Below are 17,223 nucleotides of genomic sequence, written 5' to 3'. Positions count from 1 at the left end.
AAACTCTAAAAACAAACTGGGCTAGACACAAAATAGAACAACCTTGTAGAATATTTTATATCTTTTTGTTTGTGCCGTAAGTTGTGTGCGACGTCATCACGCTGGTCAGTTAAATAAAGCGTAAATTGGATTGCTAAAGGATTGTTTTCGCTTCGGCGACGAAGAGACGATGACCTCATCTTATTGGTATCTCTGGGAAGTCGAGTGTGGCGAAGAAGATTGGCAGATGGACAACACCAACGAAAGCGTCGTTTCTATGATGTAAATTCTTTCACTGACCGAGTTTTATGTACAGTATTTCATTTGTTGAGTATGGTTGCAATGTCAGAGCTAGAGGTAGGCCTAGTAGTCATAATGCAGAGAAAAGAAATAGTTGAAATGTAGTTACCGTATGTTATTTGTTTTATTTCACAGCAAAACTTTGTATTAGACCTTTGCAGTGGTATTGTTTTGTTTGTTGCTGTATATTGGAATCATCCGCTTAATTGCGTCACTTTGGATTATCTGCACCAAGCCCGCAACCAGGGGGGGGCATTGGGGGCATTTGCCCCCCCCGAAATTTTTGAAAATTTTTTAAGCGTTCTATGCACATAGGTGTAGCCAGAAAAAAAATTTTGGGGTGGGCCAAACATTTGATGAATTGAAGAGAACGACTAAGTGTTTGATTTAAGCCATCGCCACCTGATGTGCAGTGGCGTATCCTGGTGGGTTGAGCAAGGAAAGCAATAAAACTGGTGGGGTGTAAGAGCGTGCCGAAGGCACGCGTATTCTAGGGGGGTCCGGGGGCATGATTCCCCGGAAAATTTTTGCAAAATTACACTCAAATAATGGATTATATCGCTTTCTGGAATCACTTTTAGGGTAATATTTGTATGAAATTTATTAAGTTAGCAGATAAACAGCTATTAACTTATTAAAGGTAGCTCTTACACACGAACGGGCAAAACCTGCGGCTCAAATTAGAAAACACCAAGAACTCAGCTACACAAAAACTCAAAAACTTTACAAAAACATAACAGAGTAAGCGATTCTGAAATTGCTTCCACAAATTAGTTAAAAGAAACGTAAATCGCGTAAATTTTGCCCGATTTACGATTTGCAAAATTTATTGGTGTCTTTCTGTGTGTCTAAAACAAGTCCTTGGGGTGTTAATAGCCAGATGACTTGGAAAACGTTATAAGTTTCTACAAATTTTATTATATTTTCAACAAAGGGCTCAACTTCGGAATCCAAACTTTGAAAATTTGGGGGGGGGGCCATGGCCCCTTTCGCCCCCCCCCCCTAGAAATGTCGCTTCAACGAGGTATAGTGACATTGACAGTACAGTACAATTTTACAAAGGAGACATTGACTGCAAAGCCATGATAGATGAACTTGCCAGGTGGAAAATTAAGTGGGAACGAATTCTTGAAGGTGAAAGGCCAGCAAGAGCAATTGATGCGGTCTCAGCAATAGAATACCAAAAAGAGTTTTATCCAAACATTTACAAACTCTTGATAATTTTAGCTACACTTCCAGTCACAACTGCTTCTGCAGAAAGAACATTTAGCTGTCTACGACGCTTGAAAAGTTACTTTAGAAGCACTATGGGGCACGACAGGCTTTCTGGACTAGCTCTCATGCAAATCCATCGTACTCAAATTCCAAGCGCAGAATTGGTGTTAAACGAACTTGCCAAATCAAGTAGAAAGTTAGACATTATGCTCTAAATTAAAATGTCATTTTGCATTTGCAAAGTCAACTTCTTTGGGCCTACAAACATAAAAACTTGTTGAGCCAACAAAATGTTTCAGGATTGTAATTTGTAATTACCGTGTTGAGTTTAGTCATATGTATCTGTTTGTTTATGTTGATGTAAATATATGTTATTGATTAATTTATGACTCCAGTCGTGCCAATGCAGTTCGTAGCCTACAGATATTGTATTTAATTTGTAATCGACTGAACACATTAGCCTACTGTATTATCGTAATTTTCTTCCTTGGGTAGTCATAGCTAAATGAGAAACGGTTACAAAGGCTAGTTTCCTTTAATGATGTACTAAACAAAAACGTGATTGACATAAGTTATGACCACTGAACCGTAACATGGTAGTGCCACGCACTCTTGTCCCTTAACAATGGTCGTGGACATAACTTATAAAAATGTCACAATGCATCATTTTAATGCATCATCTTAAATGTCACAATGTATCATTTTAATGTTTGTTCTTTGATAAAAATTAAATGCCCCCCCCCGAAAATACTTGCTGGTTGCGGGCCTGATCTGCACCGTGGACACAAAATAGTTTGGTAAATAACATTGTGAATTTATTATAGTACCATAGACCCATAATTGTCAAACTAACTAAAACAAAATTATTAGCGTTCTGTCTATTTAGTATTCTGTGCCAATAGCCTATTCATATGTGTTTCGTTCTTTAATAGAAAAAAAAGAAGAAAAGAAAGAAGAAAAAAGAAAGAAGAAAGAAGAAGAAAAGAAGAACAAAGGCACATAGAACCGACGATGCACTGAATAAGTGCGAAATATATTTTCTGTAACATCTACTGACAACTGATCCCTGTTACCTTAGCAATTGAGGTTTTAGCTTTAATAGAAAACCGCTAAAACTCCGAACAATTGGTCTGTTGCTGTTGGACAGTGAGGAGAAAGACGCGCGTTAACACAAAGTGGAGGTTGCAGATATTGTCAGACGCAGCTAGGTGTATCCTGATCCTGACTATAACAAGGAGAACGCTTAGCCAAGCCGAGCTGTACACGGCTTGTAAAATATTACGTAGGGGAGGGTGGGGTAAGATGAGCACCTTTTTGCTTAAGTCGCTTTTACAAAAGAACGGTTTGTTTTGGAAAATTTTAATTGAGTGAACTTAAAGCACTAGTGAATCAGCTACATTTTAGATTGAGTTTTATCACCTTGCGATTTTTATATTTTTTTATATTGATACTTATTCGCGTGTTGCTTAACTTACCCCGGCATAAATTGTATGGGGTAAATTGAGCAGTGACCTGGGGTAAGTTGAGCAATTCGATTAAGTTGAAGCATTCCTCTGTCAGTTTGTTTGTATAATTGCGAGGCATTATGCTTCACAACACAACACTGTTTTTTTATCCAATACGAACCTTAAAAGACACAAATTCAACAGTTTAAACATTAAATAAGCTAAGGCTATTTCTTTTGGGGTAAGTTGAGCAACTGCTCCAACATACAGTACTTCAACTAGCATTGCACACTTTACCCCATCCTGATTTTTGTGACAAAATTACAAATATTTAAAAAACTACAAGACTAACCAACCTGAACGTTTTATTGAATATCCTCACACTTTATGCTTACCAATACAAAAAAACAGATTTGATTTACATAGTGTAACAATAAAGTTATTCAGTTTTTGGCAAAAAAATAAAAATTTCGAATTTTCGACATAAGCAATATAATCTGATATAATTGCGTGCCGTTGTAAAATGCAATTCTCAGTGGACATAACAAATACATTGAATGAAGTGGCATTATGAGTGATACATCCAGAATAAAAATAAAAAAATTCCGCCGACCCGTTTTTCCAAAAACAGGGGTTGCTCATCTTACCCCATTGCACACTTTACCCCAGTCTCCCCTACATCAGTTTTCAAACTAGTGTAATTGTGCCTTTCTTACTTTATAGTGTTGTAAGATTCTGTGGCTACTGTTTAGTCTATTATTGTTGTTGTAGACTAATTTGATTTAATTGACATCTGCTATTACATTCTGATGGTAATTGTGCCTTTTCTTACTTTATAGTGTTGTAAGATTCTGTGGCTACTGTTTAGTCTATTATTGTTGTGTGGACTAATTCAATTTAATTGATATTTGCTATTACATAGCCTACTGATTGTGATTATTGTTGACTAGTTTGATTTAAATTGCATGTGTTTTGTTATTCACTTTATCTCAAGTTGTTCGTCAGACCTAAATTTAAAATGTCAGTTAAAGAAGGTTATCCCCCTTTGCCCGAAAGTTCAGTTTCTGCTTTTGATAGCGTTTCAAATGTTTCTTCGCGAGGCAGCCGCAGCTCTGCAGCGTCGTCGACACGCTTCAAGCAACGAGAGAGTAGAGTGAAAGTGAAATTGGCCAAACTCGCAAAGGCACAGACAGCAGAGCGATTTTTGGAAGCTGAAAGACAAGAAGCTGCCAAACGGGCAGCCGCCATGAGAGAGGCGGATAGGGAAATTGAAATGGCTGAATTGGAAGCCGAAGCTTGGGAAGAAGAATCTCAGAGCGGTCGCCAATTTACGGTTTTGGATGAGACTGGTTTTGAAAGTGTCAACCAGCATCGCAATTCCACTGAACGCAGTCCACCTATTTCGATGCGAAATAATTCTGCTTCACTGCCGTCAAAATATCTCCAACAATCGGATGGTAATTGGGACAGTAGTGTAGATTTAGACACTGGACGGTCCGTTTATGTTCCTGCCACTGATGACACAAAGGAAAGCGAAAAGCCAACTGTGGTAGGGTTTTCGCAATCGCGGCAACCAGTTGATGAAAAGAGAGCTAGTCGTCATAGCGGAGGCCCAATAGAAGATTCCTTTTTGCCAAGGCCAATTATCCAGAAATTTGATGGTGACCCATTGCAGTATTCAACGTTTGTTCATAACTTTGAAGCGCATATCGCCTCAAAACTGCCAAGCGACGAGTTGCGGCTGGTATACCTGCTTCAGCAATGTTCTCCTCGTGTTCGAGAAAAGGTTGAGCATTACACAGCCGATGAAACTCAGGGCTACAAGTTTGCACGACAGAGATTGTACTATGATTATGGCCAGCCTCATATCATAGCGAACTGCTGTGAGGAGACCCTGAAAGCTTTTAAGCAGTTGCGAGCACAAGATGTAGAGGGGTTGGCCAAATTCTGCGTTGTCCTGGACAAGTCTCTAACAACGCTCAGAGACAGTGGAGAGTATGCGAGCCTCAACTCATTGGGGACCATGCTGCATTTAGTGGACAAGTTGCCCCATGATTTGGCTGTAGAATGGGTAAAGACCTCTGTCCAAATCCAAAGAAAAACAGGTCATCAAGCAAAGTTTTGTGACTTTGCTGCTTTTGTACGTGAGCAGTCTGAAATTGCAGACTCGTTATTTGGTCGTCATGTGTTCGGTCCCGGAAGGAAGTCTAAGGAGTTTAAGCCACTACCTCCTGTCCGACGTCACAACGTTGGGGTTTTCAACACTGGACCAGAAAGTCTTTCCCCCTCTCTTAGTGTTAATAGATTTGGACAATGCTGTTTGTGCAAGGGCCAGCACAGGTTGGACAAGTGCAGTAAATTTCTAGACTTGAATCGTTATGAACGCTTTGCGATGTTAAAAAGGGAAGGCTTGTGTTTTAGATGCCTTTTAAAATTGCACATAGCCGCTGATTGCAAGTCGAAGGAAAGCTGTACGGTGGAAGGATGCACGGGACTACATCACACGTTGCTGCACAAGCATGACGGCGGTCAAGATGCCACAGTATGCACAAACGCGTGCCATAGCGTGAACGGTGAAAGGTCTTCTGGAAAGCCTTTCCTCCTCACGGTTCCAGTGAGGGTTAGCTGCAACGGCAGGGAAGTCACCACTTACGCTTTTCTTGACTCAGGTTCGGAAATGTCGTTTTGTGACGTCAGCGTTGCCAAAAGATTGAACGCTACTGGGGAAGAAAGGGAAGTACCCATTCAGACTATGGCAACAAAACGTGAGACAATGAAGGGCATGGTGCTGTCTCTGATTGTGAAACCACTTAATGGTGAAACAGAGGAATGTTTGTCCGAAGTCTTGACTGTTGGCAAGGTACCAGTCAGAGCAAAACCTGTCCCGGACTTTGAAGCAATTGAAGAGCTTAGCCACCTGAAAGGGATAAGGTTTCCCGAATTGGAAGACAAGTCGGTTGACCTTCTAATCGGTGCCGATGCGCCATTTTTACTGTCTGTGTCAGATAGTCGCTACGGCAAAAGAGGCTCTCCTGCTGCTATGAAGACTCCACTAGGCTGGGTGTTGTATGGCCCATCCATTTGTAAAGCATCGGGCGCATTAGAGAAAACGTGTGACTATTCCTGCATGTTCTTGTCGGCTTCTCGTGATGATGAGATCTTGTTGCCACCTCATCAACATGTTTACCCTGGAAAGTTAGACTGTCCTAACTCTAGAGAGGATAGAGTGTCTTTGGATATGATGGAAACGTCTGTTGAGTTAATTGATGGACATTTCCAACTTCCTTTACTGTGGAGAAATAAAGATATTCAGTTACCAAACAATCGCTCCATGGCAGAAGCAGGGGTCCCACTCAAAAGTTTCCTATTTTTTTTTATGATTTTATGCCAAAAAAGTCAAAAATTTTATGATTTTTTATGAATTTTTTTGGTTATTTTATGATTTTTCATCAAAATTTTATGCTTTTTTTATGATTTTACATCAGAGCTCGATGTTTTGTTATATTCAATTTTTTAAAGTATTTCTTTTTACAATTTAAGGATAAAAAGCGATTACGGAAAAACAATCAATGCAAGTCATCACGTCAAACCCAACATAGGCTACAGCTTTTGAGTGGAAGTACAAAACATATAATAATATACTGTAAGCTTGTTATTCTTTACATTATTTCAATATGGTTAAATTTTTTAGCTCAGTTCAGAGCAAGCTGCACTTTAAAAATCAAATCAACGCAACAACAGACTTGCGAAGACATTGGGAATAACCAGTAGGCTACTTCTAGGTTCTGCAGAAATCTAACTTATCATAATTCCTTTGGAACAGACCTGTTAATCAGTATTTGCTGTGGCTTGATCTTTCTAGCATGGCTCATGTAAACCAACTTTTTAGTAACATTACCGGTACTCAAATGGTCAAACTGAATGTCTAGATCACCCTGCTTTGCTGAGTGCCGTAAATCAGTTATTATATTATTATACTCTTACTACAACCAGCCTAAAAAATAAAGAAAATGAATATGTAATGTGTGAAGAAAGTGAAATATGTGATGCAATAGTGCTTTACAATAAACGAAACAACTGTTCAGGAAGCTGCAATACCATAGTGTAGAACATGGCTAGTTGGCTACTATGTCACTTAATTAAATGCAAGAACAGTAGAATACCTAGTTTCAAATAGCTACAGACCTATATTTTAACACTAATAGGGGCTTTTCTAAAATACGAGTGGCCACTATATATGGTTAATGCAACCCAAAGCTGATCTAGCCCTATTTCAGATCTCGAACCGAGTCATGACCTTACTTTAAATAAGTTCAGGCTTAACTCTAAACTTAAAATAAACCTCCATAGGTATCATAACCAATGATCCTTACTCGACTAGTGGCCAAAGTGACCCTATGAAAAACTATAGCGGCCATTCATAGTATAGAGCAGCCTCTTCACAACACTGAATTGAAAAATGATAGGATAATGATGATAAAATTTCTGATAGGATGATGATGATAAAATTTCTGATTCTGAAGTACAAAAAACCTAAGCCATACTAGATCAAGAAAATGCAAACAAAAACTAAGAGAGAGAGATACCGATTGCAAGTCAGCATAATTTAGGCCACTTCACACTCACAGCAAGGCAGTTGAAACACGAACAAAATAGAAATAAAAGAAATAAGACTGAAAATGGCGTTCGTTCAATTTCAAAGTCAACTTAACTTGTTGAGACAAAGTTAATTGGTAAAGAATTCCCTTTTACGATCTTTTCTTTTTTATTTCAGTTGGAGCCTATATAGCATTAGCAAGCACTTTCTCACATTTTCTTTTACGATTACGGCGATGTCAATTCTTGCTTCAGCTGCTTGAAAAACTTTTCGATCCAACGCTTTGTTTGACAATGCTTCCTGAAGCTTTGCATGCCCATCTCCAATAATTTCATCAGCAGCTTTAATGCTTGCTTCAGTTTTTTTTAATTTCATCTTCAATTTTTTCGATTTCCTTTTGTTTTTCTGCCATATTGTTGGCTTCAACAGTAGCCTGAGCACTTTCTTACTCTCAGCCATATACTTTGTATGAGCACCCTTTTAGTTCTGAAACACTTTTGGTAGGGGTGTTACTGTTAAACCATATTTGATTAGTGCTTGAGTCCAGTAAGAAGATTGGGAATTGGTGTAGCTATTTGTTACTTTCAAGATCAGTCTTTTTGTAAAACTCATCTAGAATATCCTTAGATTGATACCATAACCACTGCAGTCTTGCCTTATCATAAAGCTCTTCTCTTAAAACAGATGTACATCAATTGCAAAAGCATTTGCAGGACACTTTTTAAGGCAATTGGAGACTGTCCAAGTTAGATTGACGATAGAAGTTGTAGCTCCAACATTATTTCATTTTTCTGGGTACAAAAATTGGGTGCAACCTAATTCGTACTCTAAACACTTCGTACCCTCATTTCGTACCCTGAAAAGATCAAGAGAAAAAATTAAAAAAAAGCCGAAGTGGTTGATCGCAGTATCGGCAATTTTAAAATTTTCCTCCTGAAAAGATCGAGATTGCATCCCAAAAATTGTGCCTGCTTAAGAACAGATGAATGGAATGACAAATGATGTAAAAGGTAACTTGTAGCAACCACAAAAAAGTTCAGACAGTCAGATTTAAATTTCTTGTCAGCTTCAGTAAGGACTGCAATATCACTGACTAAAATTTTTGCTCGTGTTCCAGCATCAATCAAGTTCAACGGCTTCTGAAGTTCTTTGTGACATCAAGCAAAAGATTTTCTGACTCTGTGGATGATGTTTTTTTTTGTTGTTGATAAATTTACTAAACAAAGTCGTGATCAGATAGCAGATTGCTGAGTAAAGAATGTGAATCAGTGGCTCTTCACATTGGAATAGGACTAAAAACCGTTCAAAGTCACCAGAAGCAAATGATACAAATGAAATATATTCAATCAAAGGATCTTTTAATGCTTCTGAAATCCTTTTGTATCTCTGGGTGGATGCAATGTTTGACTTGAATTTTTTTTGCTGAGGCAAAAACTGCAGGAAATAATGTCAGAAGTCCCATTCAAGATTTAAGGACATGTCCGCCATGAATTTCGAGGCCTGAGTAACACATTGCTTGCAAATGGCCTCAATAGTTTCCTTGCCTAATCCTACGCTTTTTCCCAAAACATTGCTGTCAAATTATCCTTTCACCATTCTCCCACAATAACTGCAATGTCTTGAATAACCCACAATAACTGCAATGTCCGCCCCGACAGCTCAATTGGTTAGCGCGTCACTTCTGGAACGAAGAAGCTTCAAGATCAAGCGGCGCTGGTTCGACTCTCGGGGTGTGCGCTTGAGCAACGCACGTTAAGGACTGCTCTCCATTCAGCGGCATCTAATGGATGGAATAGTTCCCCGGCAACAAGACTTCAACAATCGTAAACTTCACTCTGTCAATCTCGGTGACCGGGCCTGCGTCAGTGATTCAAAGCCTCTACAAGTATGCGAAACTGCCAGGATTAAGCTCTGCAAGAAGCTTTCCCAGTCCGAGGATAAAGATTCAATCAATCAAATCTTGTCAGCGTTTACTTGTCTAGCCTATGTCTAATGACGTTTAAAACATGCAATGAAAGTATCTAGCTACGATCCTTTTCTAATTCCAGCTGCACAGGCAACGCTGGACTTGATTACGCAACCACATGTTATCCTAAATCAGTGCATTCAACAGACGGCGTCACAATCGTTGCACGAATAATTGTTCTGTTATCATGGTTGGAACTGTTACACATTACACTATATCAATTTTTTGATTTTTACATGCTCAGTTCTCCATCACAACTAAATTTTATGATTTTTTATGATTGTGTCTAAATTTTATGCTATTTTATGATTTTTACCAAATCAAGCAAAATTTTATGATTTTTTATGATTTTATGCCGAGTGGGACCCCTGCAGAAGGCAGGCTGAAGACATTGAAAAAACGTTTGATAAAGGATGACACTTATCGTAAGAAATACGTTTCTGTGATGCAAGGTTACGTCGAGCGAGGCTATGCGGAAAGAGTTCCTGAACACGAAATATTGAACGATTTGTCTTGGTACCTTCCCCACCATGGCGTTGTTAATCCGAAAAAGCCTGAAAAATTGCGAATCGTTTTCGATTGCGCAGCAAAGTACAGAGGAGATTCGCTTAATCAAAACCTTATGCAGGGACCTGACTTAATCAATAGCTTGGTTGGTGTCCTGAATAGATTCAGAAAGGAGCCCATAGCCATTACTGCTGATATTGAAGCGATGTTCCATCAGGTCAAGGTCAAGCCTGATGACAGAGACGCACTTCGTTTTCTATGGTGGCCTGACGGTGATGTCGCGAAGCCTGCTGTCCCGTATAGGATGACTGTGCATTTATTTGGTGCAACGTCATCGCCTAGTTGTTGCTCGTTTTGTCTGAAGCATGCCGCGCATCTGTTTGGCAATGAGTTTTCTGCAAAAACTTCAGAGGTTGTGAACAATAATTTCTATGTTGATGACTGTCTGTTGTCAGTGGCAACCGTAGATGAGGCTAAGTGTTTAATAAAGGAACTCCGATCGATTGTAAGCATGGCCGGTTTCAATTTGACCAAGTGGCTGTCTAACAATGAAGACGTGCTTGATGAGGTTCCCAACGACCAACATTCTCAGTTTTACAAAAGTTTAGCTATGGATAGTTGCGCTAACGAGCGTGTTCTTGGGGTCCACTGGGACGTTCGAAGAGACAAGTTTTTAGTGAAAGTGGAAATTCCTGAGAAACCATATACGAGGAGGGGGATTTTGTCTATGTCTCACTCCTTGTTTGATCCACTTGGATTTGTAGCCCCGGTGTCGCTTGAATCTAAGCTGATCTTGAGAAATTTGAATGAATACGACTGGGATGAGCCAATTGCTGAAGAGCATGCTAACCGCTGGAGGGCGTGGCTCGCCAGTCTTCCCTTGTTAGAGAACATGCGTGAACAAAGATGTCTGAAACCCCCCGGCGATAGAGTCATCACAAAATATGAGCTGCACCATTTTGCTGATGCTTCTAGTGTAGCATATGGTGCCGTATCATATCTTCGGATGGTCGATCAAAACTCAAACGCGTACTGTACGTTTTTAATGTCTAAATGTCATCTCTCTCCTTCCAATGCCACTACAATTCCAAGATTGGAACTGCTTGCCGCAGTTGCTGCTGTGAGGTTGGATGTACTACTTCGGGAGGAGCTGAGGTTGAAAGATTGTGAATCAGTGTTCTGGTCTGATTCTACCGCGGTGTTACAGAGTATTTACAACAGCCGCAAGAGATTTCCTGTATTCGTAGCAAACCGACTGGCGGAAATTGAGCGACACAGTGAGATTGCGAACTGGAGGTATGTGCCTACAAAGCTCAACCCGGCAGACGATGTGTCTCGTGGTATGTCTGCTAGTGCACTTGTCGAATCTTCTCGGTGGTTGAAAGGTCCACAATTCCTGGTCGAGTCTCCTGAACATTGGCCGTATCAGCTGGAGAAACTATCTGAACTGTCGGATGAACTTCCTATGTTTGAAAGACGAGTTGTTCCTACCAGTCAGGTCTTTTCATGTTTCAATGCAGAAACGCCTACCGACCGTTTGATTAGTAGTTTTTCATCGCTATATCGATTGAAAAAGGCAACTGCCTGGTGGCTGAGATACTTTGAGTTTCTTAAGTCGAAAGGTTCAAGGCCTTCTGACAAGGTAAATGCATCTCCGCGGCTATCTGTAGATGAGTTGAAGGTAGCCGAAAAACGTTTGCTACAACATGAGCAAAGGAAATGTTTCCCAGCACTGTTTCGACTTTTGTCCAAAGGTAAAGATGCATCGAAACAAAATTGTCCTAATGCTATGCTTAAGTTGAACCCTTTTTTGCATGAAGAAACCCTTAGAGTTCGCAGACGTCTGTCTGAGGCACCAGTAGACTTCAATTTGAGGCATCCAGTCATTTTGCCTCATAATTCATGGCTAACTAAACTGGTAATTCAACATTTTCACGTGACTGCTGATCATTCTAGTATAAACCATACTTTCACAGCGCTACGGACTGCATACTGGGTGGAGAAAGGTAGCTCTGCCATTCGAGGAGTGATAAAGGACTGTACAGTATGCAGGTAACAGAATGCGACACCTGGTGAGCAACTGATGGCTGATTTACCGACAAGTCATATGCAAACAAATCAACCTCCTTTTTTGCCACGGGTGTTGATTACTTCGGTCCTATCAATGTAAAACAGGGTAGGAGTTTAGTTAAGAGATATGTATGTATCTTTACCTGCCTAACAACAAGAGCAGTTCATTTGGAAATTGCACATTCCTTGACTATTGATTCCTTCATAAACGCCTTGAGACGATTCATCGCCAGAAGAGGCGAGGTAGCTCACATTTATTCCGACAATGGAACGAATTTTGTCGGAGCGGAAAAGGTTATAAGAAGTGCTATGCGCACCTGGAATCAGAAAAGGATTGAAAACTTCCTTCTTCAGAAGGAAATAGACTGGCATTTCAATCCCCCTTCAGCCAAACACCACGGGGGAGCGTGGGAAAGGTTGATACGCTCAGTACGAAAAATCTTGTTGTCTTTGTCTCCACGCAATACATATACGGACGAGAATTTGAGCACACTGTTTGTGGAAGTAGAAGCAATTGTAAACTCTCGACCCTTGACTCCCATCACCTTTGTAGAAAAAAACGATAAACCGCTATCACCGAACGATTTGCTAATGGTAAAACCAAATAACAATTTGCCCTTGACTGAGACCACGGAAAGTGATGTAAACTGGTCTAATCGTTGGAGACAGGTACAATACCTCGCTGATGTCTTTTGGAAAAGGTGGATCAAGGAGTATTTGCCAACAATTGCTCATTGTCAGAAGTGGAAAAAGCTAAGACAAAATCTGGAGCAAAATGACATTGTCTTGTTAGTTGATCAATCTGTTCCGAGATCACGGCAGAGATCCGAGATCACGAGATCACGGATGTCGGCAGCAATGGCCGAGTGGTTAGCGCGTTGGGCTCGCAGTCGAGAGCCTGCATGTTCGACTCCAGCCACCCGCACTTGCTGTTGTTTCTCTGGGCAAGAAACTTTACGATAATTGCCTCTACCCAGTGATCGATTTTCGAGTAATGGGTAGTACCAAATTTAAGTCATAAGTAGAGTAGACAACCGGAAACAGACATTGCCGTCGGCTGCAGCGTGGGTCAGGTGTACGTCGGAAGGCGTACACCGATGCATAGCGCTCAAGTCTGCTTTCCCGCAATGCAGGATAAAGACAAACAAACAAAAACACAATGGCTTTTAGGCCATGTACTACAGACGTATCCTGACAAAAATGAAGTGGTTCGGTCGGTTTTGGTAAAAACAAAAAACAACGAAATTAAACGTCCCATCACCAAATTGTGTTTAATCATTCCTGCTGACGAACAACTTAGAGGAGAAAATGATTGTTAAAATATTTTGCTTGTAAAATATGTTGTTTAGATGTAGTACCATATTTTGGGTGGAGTGTAGAATATTTTATATCTTTTTGTTTGTGCCGTAAGTTGTGTGCGACGTCATCACGCTGGTCAGTTAAATGAAGCGTAAATTGGATTGCTAAAGGATTGTTTTCGCTTCGGCGACGAAAAGACGATGACCTCATCTTATTGGTATCTCTGGGAAGTCGAGTGTGGCGAAGAAGATTGGCAGATGGACAACACCAACGAAAGCGTCGTTTCTATGATGTAAATTCTTTCACTGACCGAGTTTTATGTACAGTATTTCATTTGTTGAGTATGGTTGCAATGTCAGAGCTAGAGGTAGGCCTAGTAGTCATAATGCAGAGAAAAGAAATAGTTGAAATGTAGTTACCGTATGTTATTTGTTTTATTTTACAGCAAAACTTTGTATTAGACCTTTGCAGTGGTATTGTTTTGTTTGTTGCTGTATATTGGAATCATCCGCTTAATTGCGTCACTTTGGATTATCTGCACCGTGGACACAAAATAGTTTGGTAAATAACATTGTGAATTTATTATAGTACCATAGACCCATAATTGTCAAACTAACTAAAACAAAATTATTAGCGTTCTGTCTATTTAGTATTCTGTGCCAATAGCCTATTCATATGTGTTTCGTTCTTTAACAGAAAACCGCTAAAACTCCGAACAATTGGTCTGTTGCTGTTGGACAGTGAGGAGAAAGACGCGCGTTAACACAAAGTGGAGGTTGCAGATATTGTCGGACGCAGCTAGGTGTATCCTGATCCTGACTATAACAAGGAGAACGCTTAGCCAAGCCGAGCTGTACACGGCTTGTAAAATATTACGTACAAACCTAGAGTAGCATGCCGATAAAAAGTAAACAGATAAGCTGTACCTAACCTATAATGGAAAATGTTATGATAGTTTGAATATTTAAGTTTGTTCTTTGCCAGTTTCATGCTGATGTGCAGTTGTGCAATGTGCATGTATTACAATTTGATGGGAAAAGATGGCCTTTGACATGGAAAGCCAACAGCAGAACAATTGGTGTGTCTAACGCAGTAAGCGGTTTGTATACGCCGATGATCTTTGTATAACATCACAAGAAAAGACCTTTGCTGCTGTAGAAAAAGACGTTACAAAGTCCCTCAAACAATCGACATTTGGCCACGAGAGTGAGGGAGCACTTAGATTTAACTAATTTGAACAGAAGAAATGCCATTAAAGACCATATATTCGATTGCTGAACATGTTCAAACAACAAACCATCCTTGGAGTCTTTTAGAGTTGTGCGTAAATGTTTCACTGAATTTGACACTAAAATCCACGAGGCTTTGCTCATAAAATCCTGCAATCCTCGCCTCAATACGCAGTTGTTTGCCGCAGGCGTTTCCTATGTGCTTAACGTCTTTTCTTTAATTCGTAATATGATGCGCTTTTTGCCTCGCGGAATTAACCGCCATGTGAAATGCCTTTCTCCCTGTTTTGCCGTTTCATTCTTATGCATTTCGTTTTTCAATAATCATTGTGTAGATCAGTTATGTATTTTCAATGTAGATGTAAAATCAGTTATTTTTTGTTAGGCTACTTGAAAAGGGCTAACATGTGTATGGCCGAAAACGTTCGTAGTTTATGTTCACTTTAATGTATTATGTTAAATGCCGTGTGGTTGCTTGGTTTTATCTGTCTGTGGTTGAGGTACTGTATCAAAATTTTTTCGAGAAGAACGCTCACAATATCACTTGCTGAGTCACATGACTGCAATCAGCTGATTTGCGAGGAATCGTAGACTGTGTCATGGGAAAGTGGAATACGTTAAAGTGCCTACCGAGCTCTTCTTGTCAGTTATCTTAGCGTAGTTGGAAATCCCGTTCTTCTGAATCCCTGATTGCACAACCAGACATTAGAAAAGATGTTATTAACAGTGCAGCTGAAAGGCTAAGCAAAACACGAGATGAAAGACACCTATAGTACATAGTAATAGACATTTCTCTATAGACAAACTGCAGCACAGACCAGGTTGAAATTATTTAGAGGACTTGATAGAAAAAGTAGATGGGAAAGAAGGCAAGACATCTTTTGACAGAAGTCGATTCGGTGCAGTGAAGTAAAATATGAGTTGTCACATAAAATAAGTTCACAGTAGATCATCGCCCTAAGAAGGGCCGTAGACATTTCTCTCCAGAACAGCGTAGCCTACTTTTAATTAATTAGCATGAGGGAAATGAAGGGCTGCAGTCGAAGGGGTGGCTACTCTCCACTGCATGCTCTTGAGACAAAGCCACATATGCTTTTGAGCGGTGTCGAACCGGCGCCCTATCGCACGTCAAACCAGGGCTCTCATCAATCGGCTATGAAACCGATAAATGAAATAGAAACTGAAAAAAGATTGAATCAGAATGCATGTCGTACAGCCGACTTGGCCAATTCATGTTTGAAATTGTGCGTTCCAGTTTAGTTCGCCATCTCTTTCCTGGCAAATGGATGTAAATACATTGAAATGGAAACTGCTAGATAAAAATGATTATATTATAACTTTGAATTATTTTTAACAAGTGAAATATCAGCTAACATGTGATAGTGAATGATCATTGATCACGACACATGAGACAAAAGTTAAGATAAAGTTGCATCATCCCTGCCGGAACTCGGAACCTCTGGATTAGAAGTCCAGCGCGCTAATCCATTGCGCCACAGAGACACTTGCATGTTACAAAACTTGTTTTGCTTTGTGTTGTTTTAAGTATCATGCTCAGTCAATTGTTCTTCTTCAACTGGTATAGTCACTTTAACAGAACAGTTTATGTAAGCGCCTGTAAAGCATAAATCAATCAGAAGCTGAGTTGTCTGTGACGTCATTACGTAAGTGGACGTTAGAGGTAGAACAAAAAAACAGGAACAGCTCCGATAGACAGATAGACAATAGATTAAGTGAACGTTTCGCCGTAGCCAGCGTGTTCGAGAAGGTTAGGGCTAGGGAATACATTTTGATGACGTGGTTCCCACCTCTGTCATAACTCTTTTTTCTTCTGTAAAAAATTACCAAACAACGTTAAAAGCAGTGATCAACTCTCCTGACTGAGAGAGACAAGCCTGAAATGATTGGGTCACGTCGTAAGGAGAGACGAAGATTATGTTGGAAGAATAAGACATTTGGAAGGTAAAAGAAAGGAAGGCCAAAAAGAATATGGAGAGATTGTGTGACAGAAGATATGGAAATAGTGGGAGTGAAGGAGGAAGATGCTGCTGACAGAGTGATGTGGAGGACTGCAATCTGCACTGGTGATCCCACTTGAAGGGAGAATAAAGCCAGAAAAAGTTTGTTGACATTTTCCCAAAATTTGAATAACTTTATAAAATATCAAAAATGATTTCAAATCGACTCATCAGCGTAGGCCTAACCGGGTTTACAGACATGAACTAGCGCAGAGGTGGTCAAACTACAGCCCGCGGGCCGCATGCGGCCCAAAACAACTTTCTGTGCGGCCCGCGAAAGTCTGAAGCAATTATATAAAAAAATAATCCTAAAATTGCTTATTGAAAAGTTTGATTACTAAAATGATGTAATTAAACCTTTTCTTCATAAAGATAAATTACAGTTTTTTTTGTCGCATTGTAGTAGTTTGTTTCCCCAGCCACAATGTGATCTTGCATGAATGCATGGCTATTACTAGTGTCAAAGCAGCCATTGCTAAACAGCCGATTGCGTCACAATGGAAATTTCTGACTTCAGCCTGTCGCATCATGAGACTTCCTTTTTCGTTTTAGTCGTGGATGTTAATTTGCTCACAGATGTATTCTGTTTAATTCGCTC

The 17,223-nt window shown here is 40.0% G+C and overlaps 1 protein-coding gene across 1 annotated transcript; it reads left to right on the top strand.

Moving 5' to 3' along the window:
- The first annotated feature begins 9,854 nt into the window (after nucleotides 1–9,854).
- LOC145768935 (uncharacterized) lies at nucleotides 9,855–13,674 on the top strand. The gene is made up of 3 exons (XM_082580537.1): nucleotides 9,855–11,651; nucleotides 12,185–12,748; nucleotides 13,549–13,674. Exons 1-3 carry the CDS (start codon nucleotides 9,855–9,857, stop codon nucleotides 13,672–13,674), a joined length of 2,487 nt encoding a protein of 828 aa, XP_082436663.1.
- The last annotated feature ends 3,549 nt before the right edge of the window (nucleotides 13,675–17,223 follow it).

This window comes from Aplidium turbinatum, chromosome 4 (assembly GCF_918807975.1).
Source record: "Aplidium turbinatum chromosome 4, kaAplTurb1.1, whole genome shotgun sequence".
Classification (NCBI taxonomy): Eukaryota; Metazoa; Chordata; class Ascidiacea; order Aplousobranchia; family Polyclinidae; genus Aplidium; species Aplidium turbinatum.
The sequence above is the reverse complement of the archived record's forward strand: the minus strand, read 5'-3'. Positions and strand labels throughout refer to the sequence as shown.

What these genes read in the sequence shown, in the direction of transcription:
- LOC145768935 (XM_082580537.1), top strand. Translation starts at nt 9,855, where the DNA reads ATGCCGAGTGGGACCCCTGCAGAAGGCAGGCTGAAGACATTGAAAAAA. An exon ending in GTTCAAGGCCTTCTGACAAG is followed by an intron (nt 11,652 to 12,184) that starts GTAAATGCATCT and finishes AATGTAAAACAG; the next exon opens with GGTAGGAGTTTAGTTAAGAG. An exon ending in GGTCTAATCGTTGGAGACAG is followed by an intron (nt 12,749 to 13,548) that starts GTACAATACCTC and finishes GGATTGCTAAAG; the next exon opens with GATTGTTTTCGCTTCGGCGA.